General features: G+C 36.0%; 3 protein-coding genes and 1 non-coding gene across 7 annotated transcripts; 3 read left to right on the top strand and 1 right to left on the bottom strand.

The window, feature by feature from the left end:
* TRNAM-CAU lies at positions 624-711 on the top strand. The gene is given in 2 exon segments: positions 624-661; positions 676-711. It is a non-coding gene; the product is annotated as a tRNA-Met (tRNA).
* Positions 3,065-6,084, bottom strand: LOC109714959 (protein LOL3-like). The gene is made up of 7 exons (XM_020239724.1): positions 5,883-6,084; positions 4,836-4,949; positions 4,313-4,426; positions 3,825-3,934; positions 3,641-3,706; positions 3,466-3,537; positions 3,065-3,362 (listed from the first exon to the last, which is right to left on the bottom strand). The coding sequence occupies exons 2-7, from the start codon at positions 4,945-4,947 to the stop codon at positions 3,321-3,323; spliced, it is 516 nt and encodes a 171-aa protein (XP_020095313.1). The 5' UTR covers positions 4,948-4,949; positions 5,883-6,084; the 3' UTR covers positions 3,065-3,320.
* Positions 6,791-11,462, top strand: LOC109715872 (DNA repair protein recA homolog 1, chloroplastic). 2 transcript variants are annotated; one of them, XM_020241086.1, is made up of 13 exons: positions 6,793-7,055; positions 7,731-7,822; positions 7,910-7,985; positions 8,269-8,331; positions 8,476-8,605; positions 9,162-9,247; positions 9,539-9,664; positions 9,736-9,840; positions 9,949-10,005; positions 10,190-10,252; positions 10,343-10,419; positions 10,755-10,827; positions 10,994-11,462. In XM_020241086.1, the coding sequence occupies exons 1-13, from the start codon at positions 6,849-6,851 to the stop codon at positions 11,087-11,089; spliced, it is 1,251 nt and encodes a 416-aa protein (XP_020096675.1). In that variant the 5' UTR covers positions 6,793-6,848; the 3' UTR covers positions 11,090-11,462. The 2 variants fall into 2 exon arrangements, with proteins under 2 accessions (XP_020096676.1, XP_020096675.1); XM_020241087.1 differs by lacking the exons at positions 10,755-10,827; positions 10,994-11,462 and having other exon boundaries at positions 6,791-7,055; positions 9,736-9,836; positions 10,343-10,383.
* LOC109715787 (actin-related protein 7) lies at positions 12,039-17,442 on the top strand. Of its 3 annotated transcripts, none has more exons than XM_020240960.1 (7): positions 12,039-12,344; positions 12,439-12,660; positions 13,124-13,265; positions 13,863-14,107; positions 14,866-15,049; positions 15,574-15,657; positions 16,691-16,758. In XM_020240960.1, the coding sequence occupies exons 1-6, from the start codon at positions 12,267-12,269 to the stop codon at positions 15,609-15,611; spliced, it is 909 nt and encodes a 302-aa protein (XP_020096549.1). In that variant the 5' UTR covers positions 12,039-12,266; the 3' UTR covers positions 15,612-15,657; positions 16,691-16,758. The 3 variants fall into 3 exon arrangements, with proteins under 3 accessions (XP_020096549.1, XP_020096548.1, XP_020096547.1); XM_020240959.1 differs by lacking the exon at positions 15,574-15,657 and adding an exon at positions 16,457-16,508 and having other exon boundaries at positions 16,691-16,739; XM_020240958.1 differs by lacking the exon at positions 15,574-15,657 and adding an exon at positions 17,072-17,442 and having other exon boundaries at positions 12,041-12,344.

The following is a 24,264-nucleotide window of genomic DNA, read 5'->3' on the forward strand; positions in this document are numbered from 1 at the left end:
AATATAAATAATAAATACTTAGGAGTAAGAAATAATCTTATTATCAGTTATCATTAGTGATTGGGAAGCTTATAAGGGCAAGCATAGCTGAAGCAAACTGGTGATCTAAACCAGCCATTGATCGCTGGTTCAGATTGATTTTAAGTTTCATATACTGTAGATTCAGTCGTGATTTAGCCATTCTAGTGAAAAAAAATTAAAAAAAAAGTTAGAGGATAAGTTGTGAGTTACTGCCGTATGCGAAGTCATTGCTCCATGAGACAGAAACATATGCATAGGCTCCCATGGAAGTCCAAAATTTTCATTATTATCAAACATCTGCGAACTTCAGTTACACAAACTCCTCACTTCAACCCCGGACTTCCATGTAAACAAACATGCCCACTCCTAAACCACCCAAACAATCATAACCTTTTTTTTTTTAAATTTTTGTTTTCTTTTTCCCACTTTTTGAGACTCAAGAATTTGACTCCCTACTTGCCACTCAAATCCCCACCCAGACTCCTTACTATTGCTTTTTGTCGAATTCAAATACATTTTAGAATCAAAAGATTACATGAAATTCTTTGGACTAAGTTAAAATAATAGTTTTTATAAATAAAAAATTAAACTTGAACAACAAAGGGGTGGTGGCGCAGTTGGCTAGCGCGTAGGTCTCATAGCTTGGTTTGAGGTATCCTGAGGTCGAGAGTTCGAGCCTCTCTCACCCCATTCAAAAATATTGAAAAATATTCGAGCCGTGATGATCATTTGTGTGTGATCTGTGAAAGGGTGGGTCCTTCACAACCGTCCGATTATCAGACGAAATCTACACATCTGAGCTCGAATATATTTTTTATTTTTTTGGAAAAATAAAAAAAAACTGCAGAAGTTGTTACGGCAGAGTTATTAAAATTGAAACCACAAAAAAATTAGGATTAATTTTATACAGGTCTCTATAAATATAATAAATGGCAAATATATTTTATGAAGTTCAACTTTCATATGTTATCCCTGTAAAAGTTCTGATGTTATCAAATATGTCCCCACCGTTAAAATCCGTTAGAAAAATTTAATTAACCATAGATTAAATACTTAAAACCTTGGTTAGCTTTTGATATTGTTATCCTCTTATATGGTTAGAGTTACTATACTCTCATGAGTATAGAACTCTTTGTACTCATAAGTTTTCGATCGTTGGATGAAGAAATGTACGGTTAGGATGATAGTGGTCCCCGATTAGTTTAATAGTGGTCTATTAGGGTTAAGTGGGTGGTTAGGTGAATAATATGATAGTGAGCTCGAATATAATTTTTTTTTTTGAAAAAATAAAAAAAACTGCAGAAGTAGCAGTACGGCAGAGTTATTAAAATTGAAACCACACAAAAATTAGGATTAGTTTTATACAGGTCTCTATAAATATAACAAATGGCAAATATATATGTTATCCCTGTAAAAGTCCTAATGTCATCAAATATGTCCCCACCGTTAAAATCCGTTAGAAAAATTTAATTAACCATAGATTAAATACTTAAAACCTTGGTTAGCTTTTGATATTGTTATCCTCTTATATGGTTAGAGTTACTATACTCTCATGAGTATAGAACTCTTTGTACTCATAAGTTTTCGATCGTTGGATGAAGAAATGTACGGTTAGGATGATAGTGGTCCCCGATTAGTTTAATAGTGGTCTATTAGGGTTAAGTGGGTGGTTAGGTGAATAATATGATAGTGAGCTCGAATATAATTTTTTTTTTTGAAAAAATAAAAAAAACTGCAGAAGTAGCAGTACGGCAGAGTTATTAAAATTGAAACCACACAAAAATTAGGATTAGTTTTATACAGGTCTCTATAAATATAACAAATGGCAAATATATATGTTATCCCTGTAAAAGTCCTAATGTCATCAAATATGTCCCCACCATTAAAATCCGTTAGAAAAATTTAATTAACCATAGATTAAATACTTAAAACCTTGGTTAGCTTTTGATATTGTTATCCTCTTATATGGTTAGAGTTAGTATACTCTTGTGAGTATAGAACTCTTTGCACTTATAAGTTTTCGACCGTTGGATGGAAAAATGTGCGGCTAAGATGATAGTGATCCCCGATTAGTTTAATAGTGGTCCATTAAGGTTAAGTGGGTGGTTGGTTGAATAGTATGATCTAACGGACGGAAATGGTCAAAAGAGTAGATCTAACGACAGAAAACTTATGAGTATAAAGATGCCTATATTTATAAGAGTATAGTAGTCGGACGCAATATTATACTGTTATGGCTTTTGAAGAGACATTTGTGATGACACAATTAAAAATATAAACAATTCTCTAACGGTTCTTTAACGATAACAAATTAGAGGAACATATTTAAAAACATCTGAACTTTTGCAGGGGCAACATATGAGAGCGCTTTTGGTTTGAGTTATCTAATTTTAGAGAGTATTTCGATATATCCAGATATCTTGAATTTCTAAAAGAGATTACTACTAATGCTGCATTAGCGCGTTTAGTTTAATGCAATAATATAATAATTAAATTGCAATATTTATATCATTACAATATTTGGTTCAGTCATTAAAATTCAGTAATCTTGAATTCTCATTAAAATCTTATCTAATATGAAATAACNCATTAAAATTCAGTAATCTTGACAATAAAGTATAATCTATTCTAAAATTACTCTTAGCCATATATGGCAAACTTTTTTTTTACTGTTTACAAATAATATTTTTTTACTAAATTTTATTTTAAATAATTTAAAATTTTAAAATTTTAAATTTCAAATTTCAAAATTTAAATTTGAAATTTTAAATTTGAAAATTGAAAATTGAAAATTAAAATTCAAAATTTAAATTTAAAAGTTGATAATTCAAAATTTTAAATTAAAAAGTTTAAAATGACATATTGAAAAGGTTTCTGGAGTTAGAGGGTAAACTTGTAGTTTATATAGCATGCAAGATTAGTCGCCTTTAGTAATCTAAGATATAACCCCCCGCCGAACAGATTACATACCGGATGAACCAAACGCAATAATCCTGATAGGATTGCCTGTAATCCTGCTAGGATAACCCGAATCAAACGCACCTTGAAAGTTGAACTTTGTAGGAATATATTTGCCATTCACTATGTTTGCAGGAATCTGTATAAAATTAACCCAAAAAATTAACACAATTGCGCAACAAATATGAAACCTTTCGGCTCTTCGCGCCAAGCACAACAATTGCCACCACATTATTTTGTGTTTCATCATGTCTTTACGCCGAGGAAATTACGAGGATTCCAACTTTCATGTATAAACAAGGACAAATACAAGGAACGGCGGTAACTGCGCGACTGCAGTGTCATTTCTTCCCGACCGTAACTCCAACTACGACATTGTTTACCTGCATTGCGCAAGGCGAATTAAAGGGATTCAAAAGTAAAATCAGCTTTTCGCAAAAGCCCGGGCAATAGTGATACCTCTACCTAGAGGTAAAAGATGCTTACCAAGTTGCCTCTTTCGTCCACCGACTTAGGGTTCTCGACGACAACTGTGACGTTGTTGCCTTGCGATGGAGGCTGAAACAATTCAGAGGTAAAATAAATATAAATAAGTAAAACTAGTACAGTCCAATTTGTATTCAAATTTAAATCACCAACTTGACTAAAATAAAATACATACAGCTGAAGTTGACGGATATTCATTAGGCCTCTGCGGCACGGAAGCAGGAGCCATCATATTGGTCATCTAAAGGAAAAAAAGAAGAAGAAGAAAATATTTATGTTACTCAAAACTGAAGAAGATAGCAAAAGATACTGGAGAAAATGGAAGAGGAATGTTAGAAGAGAGGAGATTTCGGCAGTACCCCGGTGTTTGTAACATAATGGCATACGGCGCATTTGACAGACGGAGCTCCATAAGGATACATGAGAGTCGTACGGCACTGGGCACAGTTCACATGAGCTACGCTATTTGCTGATCACAGGCAAAAACAAAATTAAAACCTTCTAAGAATGACACCGTTATTATAAATCAACTTATTGTCGTCCAATTTGCGGTTTGCATTTGAATGATCACAAAACTACTGATAGGATGCATTGACGAGTACAGATATTCGGCAACTTAAGAGAGGTAAAATTTCACTTTCGGCAAAACTAAAACAGTCGAAATGTGTCCAAGATGGTTAATAGCAAAACTATAAACTACGAGTTTCATGAGAATATCTCTCTCACGTCGGACCAGCATATTCAGGGATACTATAAAGGACTAAAGTAATTAAGAACAGAAGCTACATTACTGGCCAGAAGGACAAATAGAATGTCAGGAATAATAAATAAAATATCTTGTCATCACCTGATCTGACATTATTGATCATGTTACAGCAGGAACATCTCACAGTTGCTGCACCATGAGGATACATCAATAAAGTTCGGCAACCACCACATATAAGATGAGCTGTTTCAACTCCTACAAAAAGGTTCGATGCAATCTTTCAAACACATGTTAATCTCCTAAATTGCATTGTTGAACCATGATAGCATAGGCTAAGAAAGTGATAGAAGGGAAAAATTTAATCAACACCTTATGATTCTCCTATGCACAAGAACCTAGGATATCAATATATCATAATATAATTCTTCACTTGTATAAGTAGTATTGCTTTATAGTTCTCGGATTTTATGCAAAGAAAGGCTTCATCTTTTTTACCCTAAGACCACTGAAAAAACAAAATGAAGGTGTTTTCCAGATACTAAGAAACACTATCACTCCTACCAACATTCTTCAAGTAAAGAAGAGAAGTCATTCTAAACTTTTGCTAAAATAGGCTAGTAAACAAGCAATACAAATAATCAGCATTCTCAGAAGTAAGAAGTACCTGGAGGGGGCACTGAAGTTATAGTACGACATAGTGCACAGCATACGCTAGTGGCTCCCCTGGGATAAAGAAGCATGCTCCTGCATCCATTGCACACCACTTGGCTCTGCATACCTGTACAATCAATATTCAACCATAGTTAAGTGATCAAATGCAGCTGATCACATAATAATCCAAGCATCACGGACGTAAAGCGGATGATAAGAACTTAGCGAAATGATTGTTAGTAAACATGCTTTACATTAAATCTATTGCATAAGGTTGACGCTCGATTTTGATAAAACTCAATCTGAAGCCACATAATTTGATGAGCAAAAATGTGATCTGTGATCAGAACTATTTCAACAACCAAAGAAGAGAAACAATTTGAGATCCTTGAATTATGCATCAAACAAGAAGCATCAGATGAAAGGTTTAGCTAAGATACATATTCTGTGAGCATCAAAAGTGCATTGAATTTTGTTTGCAAGGGTTTTGAACGCATCAAAATAATCATCTAAATCTTCTTATTAAATGCGCTAACGTATGTCTTAAGAAACAACTGCTTATTTGTGTAATGTGCAGTGAAACAATTAATCAATCCTTGAAACAGCAAGCACTTCATTCCTGCAGCTACTTGTATTCAGATTTCGATATTTAATTCAAAAAAACGCAAGCTCTTAAATAACAAAAACTACAAACCTATGCCCTACGGCAAAAATACAGGCAAAAATGATCCTTCTAATACAACACAAACAAAAGCTTCTGATCCAAATCATCTTAGGTCACAAAAATCAAGTAATTGACTAGCTTCTTAAACATCACAAATCCCCCCTCGAATGAACAGGATATCTCAATCATATGCATTGAAAAAACAGTGCAGATATGCTAATACAGCAGTAAAACGCCCAAATTTACTACATCGCACCATCGAATCCAGATACTCGCAACATAAACCACAATTTACGAGATCAAACTCTACAAAAAGCGAGCAGAAACCCTAATTGAGCGCAGAATCAACGTCCAAAAACAAAAAAAAAAAAAAACTCAAATCGAAGATCTGATTACCTGTGTATTACCAAAACGAATCGAAGGGAAACCCCGTTCCGATCGCGAGGAGCTGTCGTTGGAATCGGCTCCTCTCCCGATGCTCCGCAACGAAGAGCTTCCGCGGTATACGAAGAAGAAGACGATCAAATTTTATAGATTTATTTATACTTTATTTTATTTATTTATTTATTTTATTTATTATTATTATTTTTTGGGTGAGAGGTAGAGAGAGAGAGAGGAGGAGAGAGAACGGGTTTCGTTCTCGCCGGTTTGAGACCAACTGCTATTGCTGGAATTTTCCAACGACGAGGAAAATTCACCCAAAAATAGGAAAATATTGCGTGCACCAAGTGTATCCGTACATCAATACACCGCAACCGCAATGTAGTGAGTGAGGTTTCCAGGGTGGTGGTAGGGATGCAGATGGATCCGGATTGATGGAGCTTCTGCCCGATCCGTCCCGAATGGGGTGGTAAGTGGGAACAAAATATATAGAAAAATATAATCCGTTCTGAATCCATCCCGATTTGCCAAGTAAATGGAATGAGAGGCGGGGGACTTTTTTTTTTTTTTTTTCCTTCAATCCTTTGATTCGTCAAAAATTTGTCAAAATTCATCCCGAATGAAGAGGTAAGTGGGAGTAAAAAATAAAATAAAAAATAATCCGTCCCGAATCCGCTCCATCCGACAAGAAATGGAGCGGAAGGTGGGGGAACTCTACTGCCGCCGGATCCGGCCCGTTTGCATCCCTTGGTCATAGGTGGTGGTGTATGAGCTCTACTTATACACCTGGTGCACAATGCACCGGGTGCACGCAATAACTAATCCTCCTCAATCCTATTTTTTGCTTCCCCGAAAACCCCTAATTTTCGATTCCTCCACTCTCTCTCTCTCTCTCTCTCTCTCTCTCTCTCTCTCTCCCCCCCCAACATCTCCCTCTCAGTGTCTCTCGTTCTCCTCTTCCTCAGCTTCGGATCGACACGCATGGCGCCCCCCGCTTCCCCGAGCATCCCCCACACCCCTCTCGGGAACCCGCTTTCGCTATTTCCCCCTCCTCCTCCCCGATTCCGGGTTCCCCTTTTGTGCCCTACGCCCTTCGTCTCCGGAAGAGTAAGTAGGCTTCGGTGCGAGTTCGACGTGAAGGGTAATGGTGCCCTCTCTGGCGACATCGACCCTCGCCTCATCGATCGGGTAGGGTTTCGATCTTAAATAACGTTGGGGAAGTTGATTCTGATTGAAATGTGTCGTGGGTTCTCTTCAAAATGTGATTTTTTACTTCGTGGGTTGTTGCGAAGTGTAAATTTGGACTAATTTTTGTGTTGGTTTTGTAATTGGAGTTGCCTATTTGGAGGTGATATTGATTGTTTGTGGTATGATAGTGTATTGTATTGGACTTGAATGAGTTCTAGTATTGGCTTGTTTCTCTACGTTAGTACTCTCTAGATTAGGGTTTAGGGTTTAAGGAGCTTCTTTTCCCTCTATGAAGTGTTGGGAATCATTCCATGCTGACTCTAACCTTCCTTTGCTAATCACTGGGGAGCAATTCTTATATCCCTATAAGATATTAGCTATTCATGTTTTATTGCTAGATTACCTATCTTCTCAAGTAGTGTACATTCCTATTTCTAACTTATTAGTCAATAATACGCACACATTCCTGACTATTAGAAAAAATTAGCATTTTTTTAACTCCATACTTAAGGCCGACATTGAGTTTAGTGGTCCTGCAAATTGGTGTACAGGAAACTGCGGCCTCTTTATGTTCAACGTCGGTCATATGGCAACTAAATTTGTTCACCCTTCTTAGTTTGTGATAGAACTAGAATTATGAGAAATCCTAAATTATTATGATCCTTGTTTACGCAGCAAAAAGCACTGGAAACAGCGATGAATGATATAAACAGTTCATTTGGAAAAGGAAGTGTTACAAGATTAGGCAGTGCCGGTGGTGCTCTAGTGTATGTTTTTGAGCTCCTTCGCTTTCTATATGAAGATAGTTTTTTTATTCTTCAGAGGTCGTGCTGATTATTCTAGTTTTACTGCAGAGAGACTTTCCCGAGTGGGTGTTTGACATTAGATTTTGCTTTGGGTGGTGGTATTCCCAAAGGAAGAATAGTGGAGGTGGGTTTGTTACTTCCATAGCTAAATTGAACCTCTTTTGTTGGTCAAGATATCAGTTTATAATTTGATTGTCAGCATCAATATCTTATTATCCAATTCTGGAAAAGAAAAAAAGAATGAAAGAATCTATCGTGACGGTTACAGTACTTTAGCCAAAGTTGCTTATCTTGTTTATATATATGGACCATGCAGAATAGGAATGTCTAAACACAAAATTGACTTGTCATGGACATATTTCTACTACCAACAATATGCATCCTGAAAATAGTTTGACTATTTGCAGATATTTGGCCCAGAGAGCAGTGGAAAAACTACCCTAGCTCTGCATGCAATTGCGGAAGTACAGGTTGGCATTGTATATTATTTAGCTGTTTCAATTTTTCAGACCCATAAGGAGATATTGCATTCTTTACAACCACTTGAACTATATTAATGCTAATTATGCTTTATTGTTGTTAAAATATAGCGTAATGGTAGTTATACTATGCAGAAGCTTGGAGGCAATGCGATGCTTGTTGATGCAGAGCATGCTTTTGATCCAGCTTATTCAAAATCATTGGGGGTAGACATAGAGAATCTGATTGTTTGCCAACCTGATAATGGAGAAATGGCATTAGAAAGTAACATCTCTATTTCCTCCATATGATTTCTAGCTTCCAGTTGCTTTTCTTTTGTTAAGATTCAATCTGTCCCTCTGTTTCTATGTAGCCAGGTGTCTATATCATTGCTAATGTTTATTAGTAACTCTGCTACAATATCAATAATTTTGTGAGATCACTAAATCTACTATAAAGCAAATCAAAATTTTTATCCCGACTGCCCAATCATAATTTATTTTGACGAAATGATGTGTTTAATATATGTTAAGATTGAAGATAGGTAACTAATTGCTTTATTCGCAGAGAGTGGTGATACAAACTAACTTTTCTTAGAGTACGTTCAGTGGAGATGCTTTTCTTTCTTTCCCATATAGACTTCACGGACAGTTTGTAGGAAAATGGCTACTCTTCATACATTAAAAAGGGTAAAGTGTGTAAGAGTTGGAAATTTAATGTACATTCACTTAACTTTTTTGTTGGCAATCAACTTATGATGTACATGGGGAAGTTAGATAGATAAAAAACATGTGAAAGTCTCTTCTTTAAGTATAGTTTGACTGACATTCTTCTATCTCAGTTGCCGATCGTATGTGCAGATCTGGAGCAATAGATGTCATTTGTGTTGATTCAGTCTCAGCTCTCACTCCAAGGGCAGAAGTTGAAGTAAGTTTTTGTTTTTTTTTTTCTTGATATGTTCACATATATAACCCTGCAAAATTATCTATTGGCATCAACATATCCCGGCAAAATGTAAACTTGTATACCTCCTTCCTAAGAAAAGGTGCTGCTCTTTAAAAACTTGAGATAATACAAAACTAATGCCTTTGATTTGGATCCTGATGGTACTTTTGTAAGAAAGTACAAAACAGATCATTTAAATATAGTCCCCGTAATTTCTTTTTTCGACCATAATTTATATGCTTGGTCAATTATAATTCTGCAATTTATGTTTAGGGTGAGATAGGAATGCAGCAAATGGGTCTTCAAGCTCGTCTTATGAGTCAAGCTCTACGGAAAATGTCGGGCAATGCCTCGAAAGCTGGTTGTACTCTCATTTTTCTTAATCAGATAAGATATAAGGTCTGAATTTTATTTTTTTCTTTTTCCTTTTTTTTTGGGAGTTCATAACTTGATGCCCTCTCTTGTTAAAGATTGGAGTGTTCTATGGCAATCCCGAAGTCACTAGTGGAGGAATAGCTTTGAAATTCTTTGCATCGGTTCGCCTTGAGATTCGTCCTATTGGGAAGATAAAGTCTGTAAGCCCATAAAACTAGCTTTTGGTTTAGTAGGCAAGTTGTAGTGCGATGTCTAAAGTAAATGAAGACTTTTAATCAAATAAAACTGGTTTATTGTTCTTTATGTAGGCAAAAGAAGACGAAGATATTGGTGTCAAGGTCCGTGTTAGGGTGCAAAAAAGCAAAGTATGTATACTTGCTTAGTTCTTATCCTTCAATTTATATTATTTATGCAGCAGAGGAAAATTCTGAAAGTTCAACCGGAGATTTTTGCGAGTAGTAGATTTAGTTTTTGTGCATTCTTCCAGGTTTTGCCATGCTTTTTTTGTAATGAGCTCTAACTTGTTTTTCTGCTTTGTCTTCTTCACAGGTCTCTCGACCCTACAAACAAGCTGAATTCGAAATCATATTTGGGGAGGGAGTCAGTAAATTGGTCAGTATATAGTGACTTTTTTCTCCTTTTTGTTTTGTTTTTTAAATGCTTGAGAAGCACCCTTCTTACTCTGTAAAAGTTATCCTTCAGGGATGTGTTCTTGATTGTGCTGAAATGATGGATGTTGTGTCGAAGAAGGGATCATGGTACAGCTACCGAGACCAGAGGTTTGCTTCCTCTGTTCAGAATCATCTCCGAATCATCTTAAAACCTATGTCTCCAGCCATGCTATTAATAGATCCCAAAGGATCTTTTAATCTATTCTACTGAAATATACATTTCAAGTATAGCATCTTTGGTGCTGCTGAAATGTCATTCTAATTTACTCTTACCAGTTATTTGAATAAGAATAACTTGTGGAGGCTTTTTCAAGAGAAGTTAACTCTTGGAACAAAAGTTTCTGATCCTTGCTTAACAACTGTGTTTATTGCTAGTTTGTATATTTTGATTCATTTATTATTATTTTTTTAATTCTTGTTGTAACAATTAAATTTTCTAACAGGTTGGGGCAAGGCAGAGACAAAGCACTGCAGTATCTGCGAGAGAATCCTTCTATCTGCAGCGAAATAGATAAGGTGCGCAATCTCAGCATTATCTCAGTCTCAGATACTTGCATGAGAATTGCATCTCTCTCTCTCTCTCTGTCTCTCTCTCTCTCTGAACTTTTCTTGCTAGTACCTTTAAAACAAGCGTAAGTGGTTGGTAAATCTTTTTTTTTGTAAATTGCATCGCTTTTTGCAGGCGGTGCGAGCAGTGATCACAGATGGGAGCAGACATATGAGCCTACTAGCATTTGGCCAGCCACCGACCGCAGAAGATGAGCGCGTCTTCGAATAGTCACGATTCTGAAAAGTAGCTCGCAACTAACACGTGAAGATTAATCACTTATGTTCAGTGATCTCCCATCACTGAAACTTATCGGCCAAGGATCATGGTGGATCAACTGTAACAATTGTGGGATGCTGGGAAAACCGCGCGGCAAGTTTGTGAACTGTGAAATCATTTTGTATGCTTCCACTGGAAAATGCAGGCACTGTTGTATGGAGAACCGGATGTTCCATGGAAATTAGAGATTACTTGTTTCTGCACTAAGCTGTTGCCATGTAAAGGTTGTCTCCATATTTGACTAAATTAAGGTCGAAATGTATCGAAAAGATATTTGATCAGCTTAAATTGAAACATTCCTTGCAATGCTAGGGGGGTGTTTGATACTCGGAACAGTGTGAAAAATTATTTTTCAAGGCAAAAATTATAGAAATGATATTTCTCATGAATTTTTTTTAAAAAAATAGTTTTCCACGATTTTTTTGAGTAACGAGACACTGGTTTTTCCGAAACTATTCTTTAAGCTACCGTTTGGTTCGGAGTTAAAGGAAAAACTAGTTATTCTAGGAATAGGATTAAGTTCGGGGTTAAGGTGGAGTTAGAGTATTTTTGTGTTTGGTTGGGGGTTGGAGTTAGTCTAGAATAGTAAAAAATAGTGTTTGGTTGGAATAAGTGGGATAAGAAGGATAGTGGGTTATTATAAATAAACAATAGTGTTTGGTTGGGGTTTGGTGGGGTTAGGTGGGGTTAGTTAAATCGGGATAACCCATTTGAGGTGGGGTTAGCTAATCCTACCTATTTTTTAAAGTGTTTGGGGATAATATGAGGGTTAAGGGGTTATTCCACCTCCTAAAATAAAAAGGATTCGTGTTGCGGTTTATCGCGGGAAACCATTGAACTCAACCCGACCCGCTTTCTCCTTCCCCCGCAACACGGAGTCCCTGTTAATTAAAATTAAAAAAGAAAAAAAAAGAAAAAAAAAAAGACCATCGATCTCGTCGTGCCCGTCGATGCCTTATTCCATTTTCCCGCGATCGTTTCTCCCATTTAAATATCCCCCACACTTCCCACCGCTTCTCCATTCCACAACCTCCGCATAGAAGCGAAGGGGACGATTCCCCGAAGCTAGGGTTTCTTCCTTCTCCGATTCCCACGTCTAGGGTTTCGATTCAAGCTTCCTACCATTCCTATGGAGGCGGTGGTCGTCGATGCCGGATCCAAGCTCCTTAAAGCCGGGATCGCCTCCCCCGATCAGAATCCCGCTCTGGTATCGCATCCTCCATCCGATTTGCTTCGTGTAATTCCTGTTGTTTTCTTCTTCGTAGATCGAGTTTAATTGTTTGATTCGAGTGTTTGGGCAGATACTCCCGACGAAGATGAAGCGGGTGTTGGAGGAGGGAGAGGCTGGGGAGGGGGAGGGTTCGGAGGTCGAGGAGGTGACTGTGGATCCCGTAGTGAGGGGTTTTGTCAAGGATTGGGACGCCATGGAGGATTTGCTCAAGCATGTGTTGTATACGCTGATCGGATGGGAGATTGGGGAGGAGGGACAAATCCTGTTCACCGATCCTCTCTTCACCCCGAAGGTTTTGTTGATGGGCCATTGTTTCATTATTCAGTACTTTGATGTTTCAAGTTGATGGTTTGATGCTGCTTCTTGCTCACTTGGAGCTTCTAGTTCAAAGATTTATAATTCATAGATTTATGCATGTTTATACAATCTGGATTTAGAGTAGAAAGTTTAATCATAAATTTTAGAATATGAACCAGTTCTGTATTAGTAGCACTTGTAGTAGCAAAAATACTTGTGGAAGCAGCATTTGGACGCTGTAGGGCTAACGCTGTAAAAGTATTAGCCGTAAAAGTATTAGCAATAGTAACAATGGAAGCATTACTGGCATTATTAGCAGCGGAATCAGTACTGTAACAGTTTAGATAACTCGTTATTTGATTTTTTTGGAGTAACATATAGTCTGTTGCATTTCTCATAGAAATCGGTTTAGTTCTCACTCTGAATGTGACGTATCTTTAAATTTTTATCCCATGCAGGCTCTCCGGGAGCAATTGGTACAGCTAATGTTCGAAACATTTAATGTTTCAGGCTTTTATGCCTCTGAACAAGCTGTACTATCACTTTATGCTGTAGGACGCATCTCAGGATGCACAGTTGACATTGGACATGGGAAGATAGGTATGAATTCTAGACCGCTGACTAGCTGCTTTTGCAACTGTGTGGAGGTGAAATTGTATGTAGCTATAACAGATTATGTTTGCTTGACTAAAACACCCATAAAAAATTCCAGATACTACTGTGCTTGACAACTTAAAAACTGTTACTAAGATGATAAGAGAAACGTACTTTTCATATGAAGTTAAAATGTATGCAATGAAGTGTTTCCACAATAATGGAACAGCGTAGGTTGGAACGTATTTGGTTTAAAAGGCTGGATTACTAAGATCATGCACTTTGAGAAGTGTGTCAATACACTATGTGATATCAAATTTAGTTAACTGTCTCATTTAAATGACAAGGAGAGTCTATTTGTCTGAATGGTGATAAGAATGGAATTTTAACCTTCTTTAAAGCAGGTAAAATCTTTACATACTTGATTGTTAATGGAACAATGTTCTATACATATGTAAGATGAACAGTATACATAGTCTTGATATTCATGATATTTCTAAATTGCTCTAGCCTTCTCTTTGATGTGATCAGCTAGTACAATAAACATTTTCTGCTGTTCTAGAATCTCTAACTATAGATTGACGAACTTTCTATTTGATCCAGATATTGCGCCAGTTTGTGAAGGTGCGGTTCACCATATAGCTTCAAAAAGGTTTGAAATTGGGGGAATTGATTTGACAAATTTATTTGCACGAGAACTTCAAAAATCCAATCCGTTAGTTAACATTGACATTTCTGAGATTGAGAAGTTGAAAGAGCAGTATGCTTGCTGTGCTGAAGACCAATCTACCTTTGACGAAACACAAAATTCGTGTCAGACAGAGAAGCACACTCTCCCAGATGGGCAGGTCTGAAAGTTGTCTCAAAAATGCCACATTTCCTTTTTTTGTATTTGGACTAATAATCAACTGCTGTAATAGAATTACCCTTTTACCTCTTGATGTTATATTAATTTGTTTGTCTGGTGCTAACTAAATAGCACATGTTGGCGATTGAAATCCTGCATTACATCAGTTAGGTGGCATTAGATTATACCTTCATTAGTAAGAAAAATTGTGTTAGTGCTAAAAGTTGCTCCTCATTAGTAAGAATATCAATGTCATATTTTTATGCCTTTGCTCAGGCTGGTTTAGGTGCTTGTCTATTTTGTGATGAAACTATTGCCTACATAATTTGTTGATGCAGTAGCAAGCTTGATCCATAAGAGGTAGCTTTTCCACTAATCAGGTTAAGAATGTTAGGCCGGACGATGGCCTGTTAGCAGGCTAAGGTCCAAATTATTTTGCTCTATATTTTTACTCACTTATCTTGGTAAGTTAATCTCTACCTTATTTTCTCAGGGTAGCTTGTCAAATACAATTTAGTTTCTCCTTTTCTGGCTCATAACATATTTACACCTTACAATGCACTCTTTCCCTTCCAATTTCTGGAATGTACGGCATTATAATAATGCAAGCAAAATATGGTATTATATTGGGATTTTGCTAGTGATTGCTCATTTGTTACATGAAGTCTTCTGTTATTTTCACTTGTAAGTGATCTTGTCTTTATTTGCTGAGCATAGTTTAGATTAATCCCCTAGCGATTGTTAAAACCATTCTTTCAGGTGATAACAATTAAAAGAGAGCGATATATTGTTGGTGAAGCTCTCTTTCAGCCATCTATCTTGGGATTAGAGGAGTATGGACTTGTTGACCAGCTAGTCCGGAGCATCTCAACCGTTTCATCTGAGTACCATCGACAGCTCTTTGAAAATACTATGCTCTGTGGTGGTACAGCATCTATGACTGGTTAGTTGTAACATCCCTTCATCTAAATTTTTTGTTCTTTAAAGTTTTGCTAGTAGGATTGGGTTAGCAGAACTCTTTTTGTCTAAGCACATTTGCTAATTTAGTTAGGAAAGGGTGCTTTATGCAGATCTGTGAGTCATGTTTATTGCTTATTTTTATAAAGTAACTTGTGTATATATATATATGTATCAAACTTCTTTAGGTGAGGAATCTTTTTGGATTTGTCAAGAATTTTGGTTCTTGAAATGAAATTATGTTGTATTCCCCAGTGTTGTGTCGTCTAAATGTTTGTTGTCTATCCGACATAGCAAACACTGGAATGACCTTTGCTTCGAGGATTCAGTTGCTCCTGTTTTACAGGAGCATATTCGGATTTCTTCCCAGGTAAGAGGAAGAAATAAAAGGTCAACCTTTTGGTAGAGTTGTTAAAACCTAATGCATCATGTTTAGGACATGTACTAGGGGACTTGGGAATTGATGCTAAAATCTTTGCATGTCTGTGCTTAATGTTTTATTTTTAACAGTCCCAAGCCAGGAGATAGAGGAGGGTCCTGTTGAGTAGATTACCAGCCAGCATGAAACTATTGTCAAGAAACCAGGAAAAATATGTAAGTAGATCTTTAGTATGATGAATAGGAAATCTTTACAGGAAATAGTGAGGAAAGGTATTGTAGCACTGATTTTGATGTAGCCTCTTGCCTTAAACAAAACTGCATGTAAGTGCAGCATCAATACAGAGAACCCCAGATAGTTGTGGTTAAATGATCAAAGTTTGTCATCATTGCTGTTGCTGTTGTTATATATATGTCTTAGTTTGTACTGATGGTAGCTTTCCATTAAAGTGTATGTTAATATTATTTTCTATAAAGTTGTTTTCTACTGATATGTTACTATAAATTGTTTTTTGGTTACATTTGCATGATTTTTTCTAATGCTATCATCGTCACATTGGATAAAAAAATATATCAGAAGGATGCTGGATTGCTGGAATAATCATTATCTGAAAATAGAAGACGCACAGACTTCTAATAGATGAACCACTATATATGGCACTAGTTAATTATAATTATTGAAGAAGCATCACCACTCTTTTTCCTTTTTTTTTCTCTCTTCCAGACCTCCCCTCCTCTTTTTCAGTGAATCTGTCTAGTACAGAGATGTATAGACAGAATTCGGGAATCATTGCCATCTTGATTCTGAATAGTAGATCTTCTTACTGCTTTCAGCTATCATTCTATAATTGATTATGCCGCATATTATAAGTTAATATATTTACTGCTTAATTATGTTGAATCTGTGTGCATGTGTTTCGTCCAATTTTAAACTTATCATTTATTTCATTAGTTCAGTTTTATAAACTTAAAAACTTAATACTCAATTTCTGAAATTCATTAGTCATGCTATCAGCTGCTGATCCTCTGCGGCCACTCAATATTTCTTCTTGCCAATACAGTTAATGGTGGACTCTAAGGTGTTTTATCATTTTTAGGAAATCACCTCCAGCATTTTTGCTGTAACCTACTGCATTGCTGATAAGTAATTTGATTAGTTATCAGTTACTTCCCCTGAAGAGTTGTATCACATTTCTATGCAACTTTACAGTGGAGTAGATTCACTCGACACACTTGTTCCTTTCCTCAGGTTTTGAAGAGCGGTTCCAGAGAGAAGCAAATCTATGCACTTCGTCCATCCGTCCGGCTCTTGTAAAGGTACATAGAGTTTTTTTTTTTCAACAGATGGGGCCTTTTTTTTTTTAAAAAAAAAAAAACCTAGTTTGAGTTTCTGCGGAAGTGCTAATAGAAGAAGCCCTTAAAATGTTGGCATTAAAATCTCTCTGAAAGCTTCAAATTTCAGGCGTTAGAAGCTCATTCTTGCTTGGCACTCCAGCTAGGAGCTCTAGATATTATGTTTCTTGAATAGCTAGCTTTTGTTTTTCAATTAGGGAAGTTATTTTAGAAGCTGGAAAATTAAGCACATATTACATTAACCATGGATTGATTAATACTATCAAATCCATTTCAGCCGCCGGAGTACATGCCAGAGAACTTGGCGAAGAACTCTGCTTGGATGGGTGGCGCAATATTGGCCAAAGTTGTTTTCCCTCAAAACCAGCATGTGACGAAGGCAGATTATGATGAGACTGGTCCGGCAATCGTCCACAGAAAGTGCTTCTGAGATTAGCTAATCGTGGCAATACTCTCTGGTAACTGTGTACAACACACCTTTTTCTGCTCGCTAACTTATGAAGAATTGCTTCCACTTTAAATATACAATACTTACCAGAATGCTCGTCAAACTGTTTTTTGTCTCTGTTTTCTCTACCAATTCGCATTTTATGCTTGTAGATTCTTACTCTCAAGAATTTGATTTACATCAGGTTTATTTGCTATTCAGTATAGGATAAGATCTCATTCTTTAACTGTTCTCCTTTTCTGAAAACTCTCCCTACCATCTTATCCACAAGTGCCTACGACATCAGCTTAAGCCAATAGAAACCTTACACCTGTAAACTTGTCTAGGACCATATGAAAAAAAAGAAGAAGCAGCTCTCTTGTCCCTGCTATCTTTTCGTTTTCAACCCTGGAGAAATGCCAAACGACTAGGCACGGAGATGGACCATTCTTTGTTTCATGTACCTATCATCCCATCTTTTGCAAGAGGTTAATGATCCTCGCTTGTCGGAAGAGGTTGATAGACCAACAGAAATGGGATGGGTGGAACCAGATAGAGTTATAAACTTTTGAACAAAAATGCCGAGATACTGTAACTTCCTGGGATTCTATGCTCCCTCTTCGTAAGCCACTGTTCAGACAATTCCGAAAATTAACCAAAATAGACATTAAGGACCTGTATTGTTGTCGGGACTAGTAAACACGAGATAATTGTGTTCGGTGTGTGCTGCTTTTGGAATTGCATCAAAAAAGATTGATGCATGCTCGCATGAGAGGTTGTAGGTTGTGGACCTGCTTGCAGGAATTTAGTAGTACTTGCTCCTGTTATTGCCCCCCCAAAAAGCTCTCACTTCTAGCAATTGAAGGTCAAACTTTCTGACCATGCAACTGTAGCAAATCCCGTCCTGTATTCCGAAAACATTGAGTCCTTAGGTTTTTTTTTCTTTGATCAACTTGCATACTTCTAAAATCGCATACCTGGTTGCATTTCACTGGCAGGTTCACGAAGTAATCACAAGATTAAGGTAGAAACCAAGCAATTCAAAACTGTGAGTTTGTACACACTCGTAGAAGTTGTCTTGAAAGTGCTTTTGTCGATGATTGGTAGTTGGATTAATCGTTATTCTAAATATTGCTTTTCCCACAAATTCCTGCTATCGCTGTGATATAAACACAATCAATTCAAACGTTGAAATTCTTATCTAGTAATATCTCTCTCTGGTTTAATTATTATACTTTTGTGGCTTTGATCCTGGGTTTTGGACTGAAAAACAGATCTCTTAAATATATTCTACCATTTTGCTATTTTAAATCTATTTTTACGCGGCAATGCCTTGACAGATGAAGTATCAACCAGGTATGAATCACACGCAACATTTTTTTGTCTCCACCATATTAACCCTTGCCGGAGAGGAATTTAAACATGACTTGGGATTTAGGTTTGGGTTCTAAAATAAGATCTGAGACAGCTTATTTGGTTTTGTATTTGGATCAGGTTTCATCTTTGGCTCAATTTGAGCTCGGAGCCAAGTTAATAGGTTAGATCTTTCACAATTGCATATCTTCTTTGTTTGTTTCTTTTTCTTTTTCTTTTTTTATCATAGGCGCATACCTCTGATGTTTTTGCTTGGTCCAAGAATCGATCTTGAGAGCATGTGGGTAACCCTTCAAAGCTAGCCAATTAGGTTAGAGCTCGGTGGTATGTAATTGCATATCTGATTCGAAGTCGTTAGTGGTTCCTTTGCTTTCTGAATAGATGCTGGGTGATTAGAGAAATTAAAAGTGGAGTAATAAATAGCACGAATTCGTTAATTGAATCCTGAATACGAGCCCAGCAAGTTCTACACACATTGCAGAGAAAAGGTAGGTGCAGGAATATTTGACTACTTTCCATAGTTACAAAAGAGTTGAAGTTGTGTCCTCTAAACTTTGAAAAGCAACAGTGAAAAGGCCTGGGCGGCTAAAAGATCCTGAATGTTTGTGTGTTAAATCGTTGGAAACGAGTTCTTGACTGCCAGAAGCTTAAGCTTTACATGCAGTAAGATGCTTCTACTGTAACTTGGAAAAAATCCGTCTAAATGCTGTTGATGAGTTGATAGTTATGTGGCTTATGCTAATTGATTCACGTGCATGTCTTAAGCATTGTCACCAAATCACCAATCGTGTGTTAAGAACTAAAAAAGAAAGAAAGAAAAAATTAACGTATTAAATCTTTCCATTTTACTGTAGCTAAAACAGTTGAGTCAAAATTTGAGTTCTAACTTGAAAAAAGAAAAAAGAAAAAGTATCAAACTCAACTCCAGTAGTATATTTGATTTTTATCTCATAGGCAACTAATGCGATTACTGTGAGTTCCTAAACCGAAGAATCCGTGTTTGCAAAACGCGAGAGCAAAAACACGGCAAAACAGAGGAGACACGGAGGATGCGAACAGGAGGGAAAAGAAGAAAAGCTAAACGACAACAGGATAAGGAAGATACCTCATCCCTGTAGTCTATATATATATATATAGAGAGAGAGAGAGAGAGAGAGGGAGAGAGAGAGAGAGAGAGAATTGAGCTTCTATGCTTTTAAATGATTTGTGCTATTAAGTTTTGTACCTTAGATTAAAAAATATGCAGTTATATATGAGTCCGGCTCCTATGCTATTAATAGCACGAAGCACTTAGTGCTACTAAGTTTTCCATCGCTAGATCTATCCTTTTGATCATTTTCATTCGTTAGATCATACTATTTAATCAACCATCCACTCAACCCTAGGGGGTCCACATCATCCTAGCCGCACATTTCTTAATCCAATGGTCAAAAACTTGGTAGCACTATATATATATATATATATTCAGAAAGTGACCTCTTCACTGAGGAGATTAGGTCTCTCAGTACACCCAGGAATGAGACCATGCGATCTGTTTGATATCGACCTACGAATCTCTCTCTCTCTCTCTCTCTCTCTCTCTCTCTATAGCATGACTCGTTTGGTCTCTCTTTGTTGGCGTGCAAAATTTAAAGTATTATTATTATTACTATAGTTACATTAGAATAACCTGTTCTTATTGATTGTTCATAGAATGTTGTTTTTAGCGATTGTTGATGTATTAACATATATGTTGCAGCGGTATGCATGCATGTGGGATTTTTTGATATATAAGTATTTTTATTCAGGTTGCTAATAGAACGCGTTGTCGATCCTACTGACTTAGATTATGACATGTCCCTGCATATCATTGTTTGTAAAAACTTTCGTACAACCCTTAATACCAAGCTGGTCCTAAGAATAGCTTGTTGGGGAGCTCTAGATTATTATATTCGTGACATTTAACTAAATAATAATAAAGAAATGGAACAAGGAACATGGCGCAAGTAACAAGACACTTGATTACATAGTTGTAATTAAGCACAACAAATTCTTTCTCGTGATCCCGAGGGGTTAACAGCTCTAATTCCTACTCTTTGACCCAGCTTTACATAACCATGCATAACATAATAAGGTGCTTATTTTTGCAACAGCTTAGATTAAAAATATTATTGATGAAGTTAATATTGTAAACATAATAAAGATTGGTTTAGATTTTTTGAGCTGATGTTGTGTCTGTTAAAATAATATAATAGAATCAATTTTTTTTCCAAAAATTTACGGTATTTCTAATATTTATATATATTCAGTGTTTTTGATAATCCTAATAGGTGAATTTGAATTAAATAAGAAAAAATTAATTATGTTATAGGTGTATGACGGGCCTCTAACTCGGTATTTTTAATTCTGATACTATATCAAATTGTATAAAATAACTGTTGTTTTTTAAAAACTTAAGCGGTTAGAAAACAACGTCTCTAAAATTTATATTCAGCAGCGCAACATTAATTGTCATATTTGAAATTTAAAAACTGAATCAAATGCAATATTAATCCATAAGCAGCGATAGAGTGTACCTTGGTTAATTAAAACTCTTTCTTATTTGTTATAGTTGCAGGTACTATATATGATATCAAATTATGTTGGTTTCGTATAACTCCACGACAAAGTAATTAATTATACACCTAAGCTAAAATGATTCGATCATAAGGGCTACTCACACGATAACAAAATAAATATAAAATGCTTGCTTAATTTCTTTTTTTAACTCATTAGTTTACCGTTTATATAAGCTATTTCTTTTTCCTTGTCCTTTTTTTTTTTTTTAAAACTTCACAAATAAGCTGTAATTCTTTTACATAGGCACACATCCATACTCTTATATGAATCCCCAATGTAAAATGATGATGTGGCAAACTCTCTTTTTTTTTAGTTTACGTTTCTTTTCCATTCTAAATGCTCAACCCTTCACCTCTCCACATTTAATTAAATGCATCATATTCCACCAATTAGTTTCTTCTCCATTCCAAATGCTCAACTCTTCACCTCACCATATTTAATTAAATGCATTATATTCCACCAATTAGTGAGCTTTGTAACTCCAATCCACTCCCCTCCACCATTAATCCCCCACCATTTTTTTTTTTTTGCATGACATGTTATTTTCCATGCAAAAAAGAATATTATCATCTAATCTCTCACCCCACACTCATCCATGCAAAAAAGAATATTATCATCTAATCTCTCACCCCACACTCATTTCCTTCTCTCTATCTCATTATGTTAACAAAAATTATGAGGATGATGAAGAAGAAGAGCATGCGAAGAACGTTGTCTCCTTCAAGAAGTATCGTCCTGTAAAGTCCAGTCGTGGCCCATATAAGTGCTCGCTGGGCCGGTCTGCGCCGGAGCCCTCACTCGCCGTGAACCGCCACCGCCTCGGCTGCCTCCTCGCGTGGCTCGCGCGCGCCCACAACTGGGCCGAGGGGAGCGGTGTCCTAGCCTCCTCTTTGCGGGCACGTTGCGCGGGAGCTCCTCAAGAATCGCAGGAGGTAAATCAAATTGTTTAAGAATTAGAATTTCTGTGTTTGATGTGATGGCAAGACTGTATCGGTTTAGATATCGCAGTTTGGTGATGCAGATGATGTGTTTGTTCATAGGTTACAATGGAAATCCAGAAGTGACTCGACGCGGGAAACAACTACTAGCTGAAGATTAAGAAGATGTATGAGATTTGGATGAGTAAAAGAAGTGCTCCAAAAAAGTATTAGTTTTTTTAAGATTGATGTTTTTTGTTTTATTTTTCATTTTATGACTTTTTTTGAGTAGACACCATTGTGGGCAAAATTTCTTTCGTAAATTAAAAAGTATGATGTGGAGACTGGAGCCTGAAACCCCACCCAAAATTTTCTTAAGCCAGATACATTAAGTTATTATTTATGTATTTCATATGCTTCTAGCTATAATTTTATTTTTTTAATAATTAAATTTAGCCATGCAAATTAACTGTGCTTAACATGGTATAGCTTTCTATAAGCTGTAAATATAAATTTTATTAAAATTTTAAAAAATTGTTTCTATTATCTACTCACTGCATCGCACGGGTCTCTACACTAGTTATGGATGACAACGGGAAAGGGTAACCTCTATCCTCGTGGGTTTTTAGAATCTCCATCCAATCATAGTTTGAAGACGAGAATACCGACGAATCAATAAACTAGTTTGCTATAGATAAGCAGATACATCCAATATGATCATAGTCACAATTTACTATGTGAAACATGCAAGTGCAGCGCACTAGTGTTTTATTTTTATTATTATTTTTTTTTTTTTTTTGAGAAATATGTGTGATATTACTATCCGGCTTTTGATTATTTCATTTGAAAGTAAACTTAAACCTCGAGTATCAGCCACCAAGCCTTTTATTGACCACTTGCGCTAAGACGGTCAGTAATAATTTCCTACATTATATAATATATATATATTATATATATAATATATATAATATATATAGAGAGAGAGAGAGAGAGAGAGAGAGAGAGAGAGAGGAGAGAGAGAGAGAGAGACCTCCTAATACTTTTCGAAAGTACGGAGGGTCCATATTTGTAAGTTGTTTTTGATGATGGATATCCAATTCGGCGATTAGTTCTATTAGACATAATCTACACTATTAGAACAATTAAAATTCAAATTTTATAATTTTTGACTTTATTTCTCTAGTGACACAAGTAGTCTAAAATGAACAGCTAAAATAAAAATTTTATAAAAATAATAACAAAAATTCAAAATTAAAATCAGAGTATTGACCTTGTTATTATATTAAGTAATTTTTTTTATTAAAAATTTCATGTAATTTAGATGTTTCGACACTGTGAACTTAAAAGCGTGCTACATTGACCGTTAAAACAATCATTTTTTAGACTTTTTGATCACTTGATAAATGATGTCGAAAAATTATGAAGTTTGATTTCTAAATAGTTCAATAGCGTAGATTATGTCTAATGGACTGATCGTTAAATCGAATGTCTTATTTATTTAAAACAACTTACAAAAAAAGAAGACCTCCGTACTTTCAAAAGCACATGAAACGTACTATAATATATATATAATATATATATATATATTTGGATAAAAATATAGAAAACTTATATCAACTATACTCATTTTGACCTGACTATCTAACCATTAAAAATTATGGATTTTGAATCCTTTCAGTCACTAAGTATAATATACAAAAAATCGCAAAATTATTTTTCTAAAAACTTCAAATACGCTAGATCAAGTCTAACGGAGCCGATCGTCGATTCGAAATTCTATCATCGAAAACGGCTCAGGAGCACGGGGCCTCCGTGCTCCTGTAAGCACAGCAGTCCTATATATATATATATAATATACTATATATATATATATATAATATATATTATTGAGAATAGTATATACTATTCCGCTTTTGATTATTTCATTTGAAAGTAAACTTAATACCTCGAGTATCAGCCACCAAGCTTTTATTGACCACTTGCGCTAAAGCGACGGTCAGTAATAATTTGCTACATTATATATAATATATATATATATATATATATAATATACTATATATAGAGAGAGAGAGAGAGAGAGAGAGAGAGAGAATGAGGAGAGAGAGAGAGAGAGAGACTCCTATACTTTCGAAGTACGGAGGGTCCATATTTGTA

This window comes from Ananas comosus, linkage group 9 (assembly GCF_001540865.1).
Source record: "Ananas comosus cultivar F153 linkage group 9, ASM154086v1, whole genome shotgun sequence".
NCBI lineage: Eukaryota > Viridiplantae > Streptophyta > Magnoliopsida > Poales > Bromeliaceae > Ananas > Ananas comosus.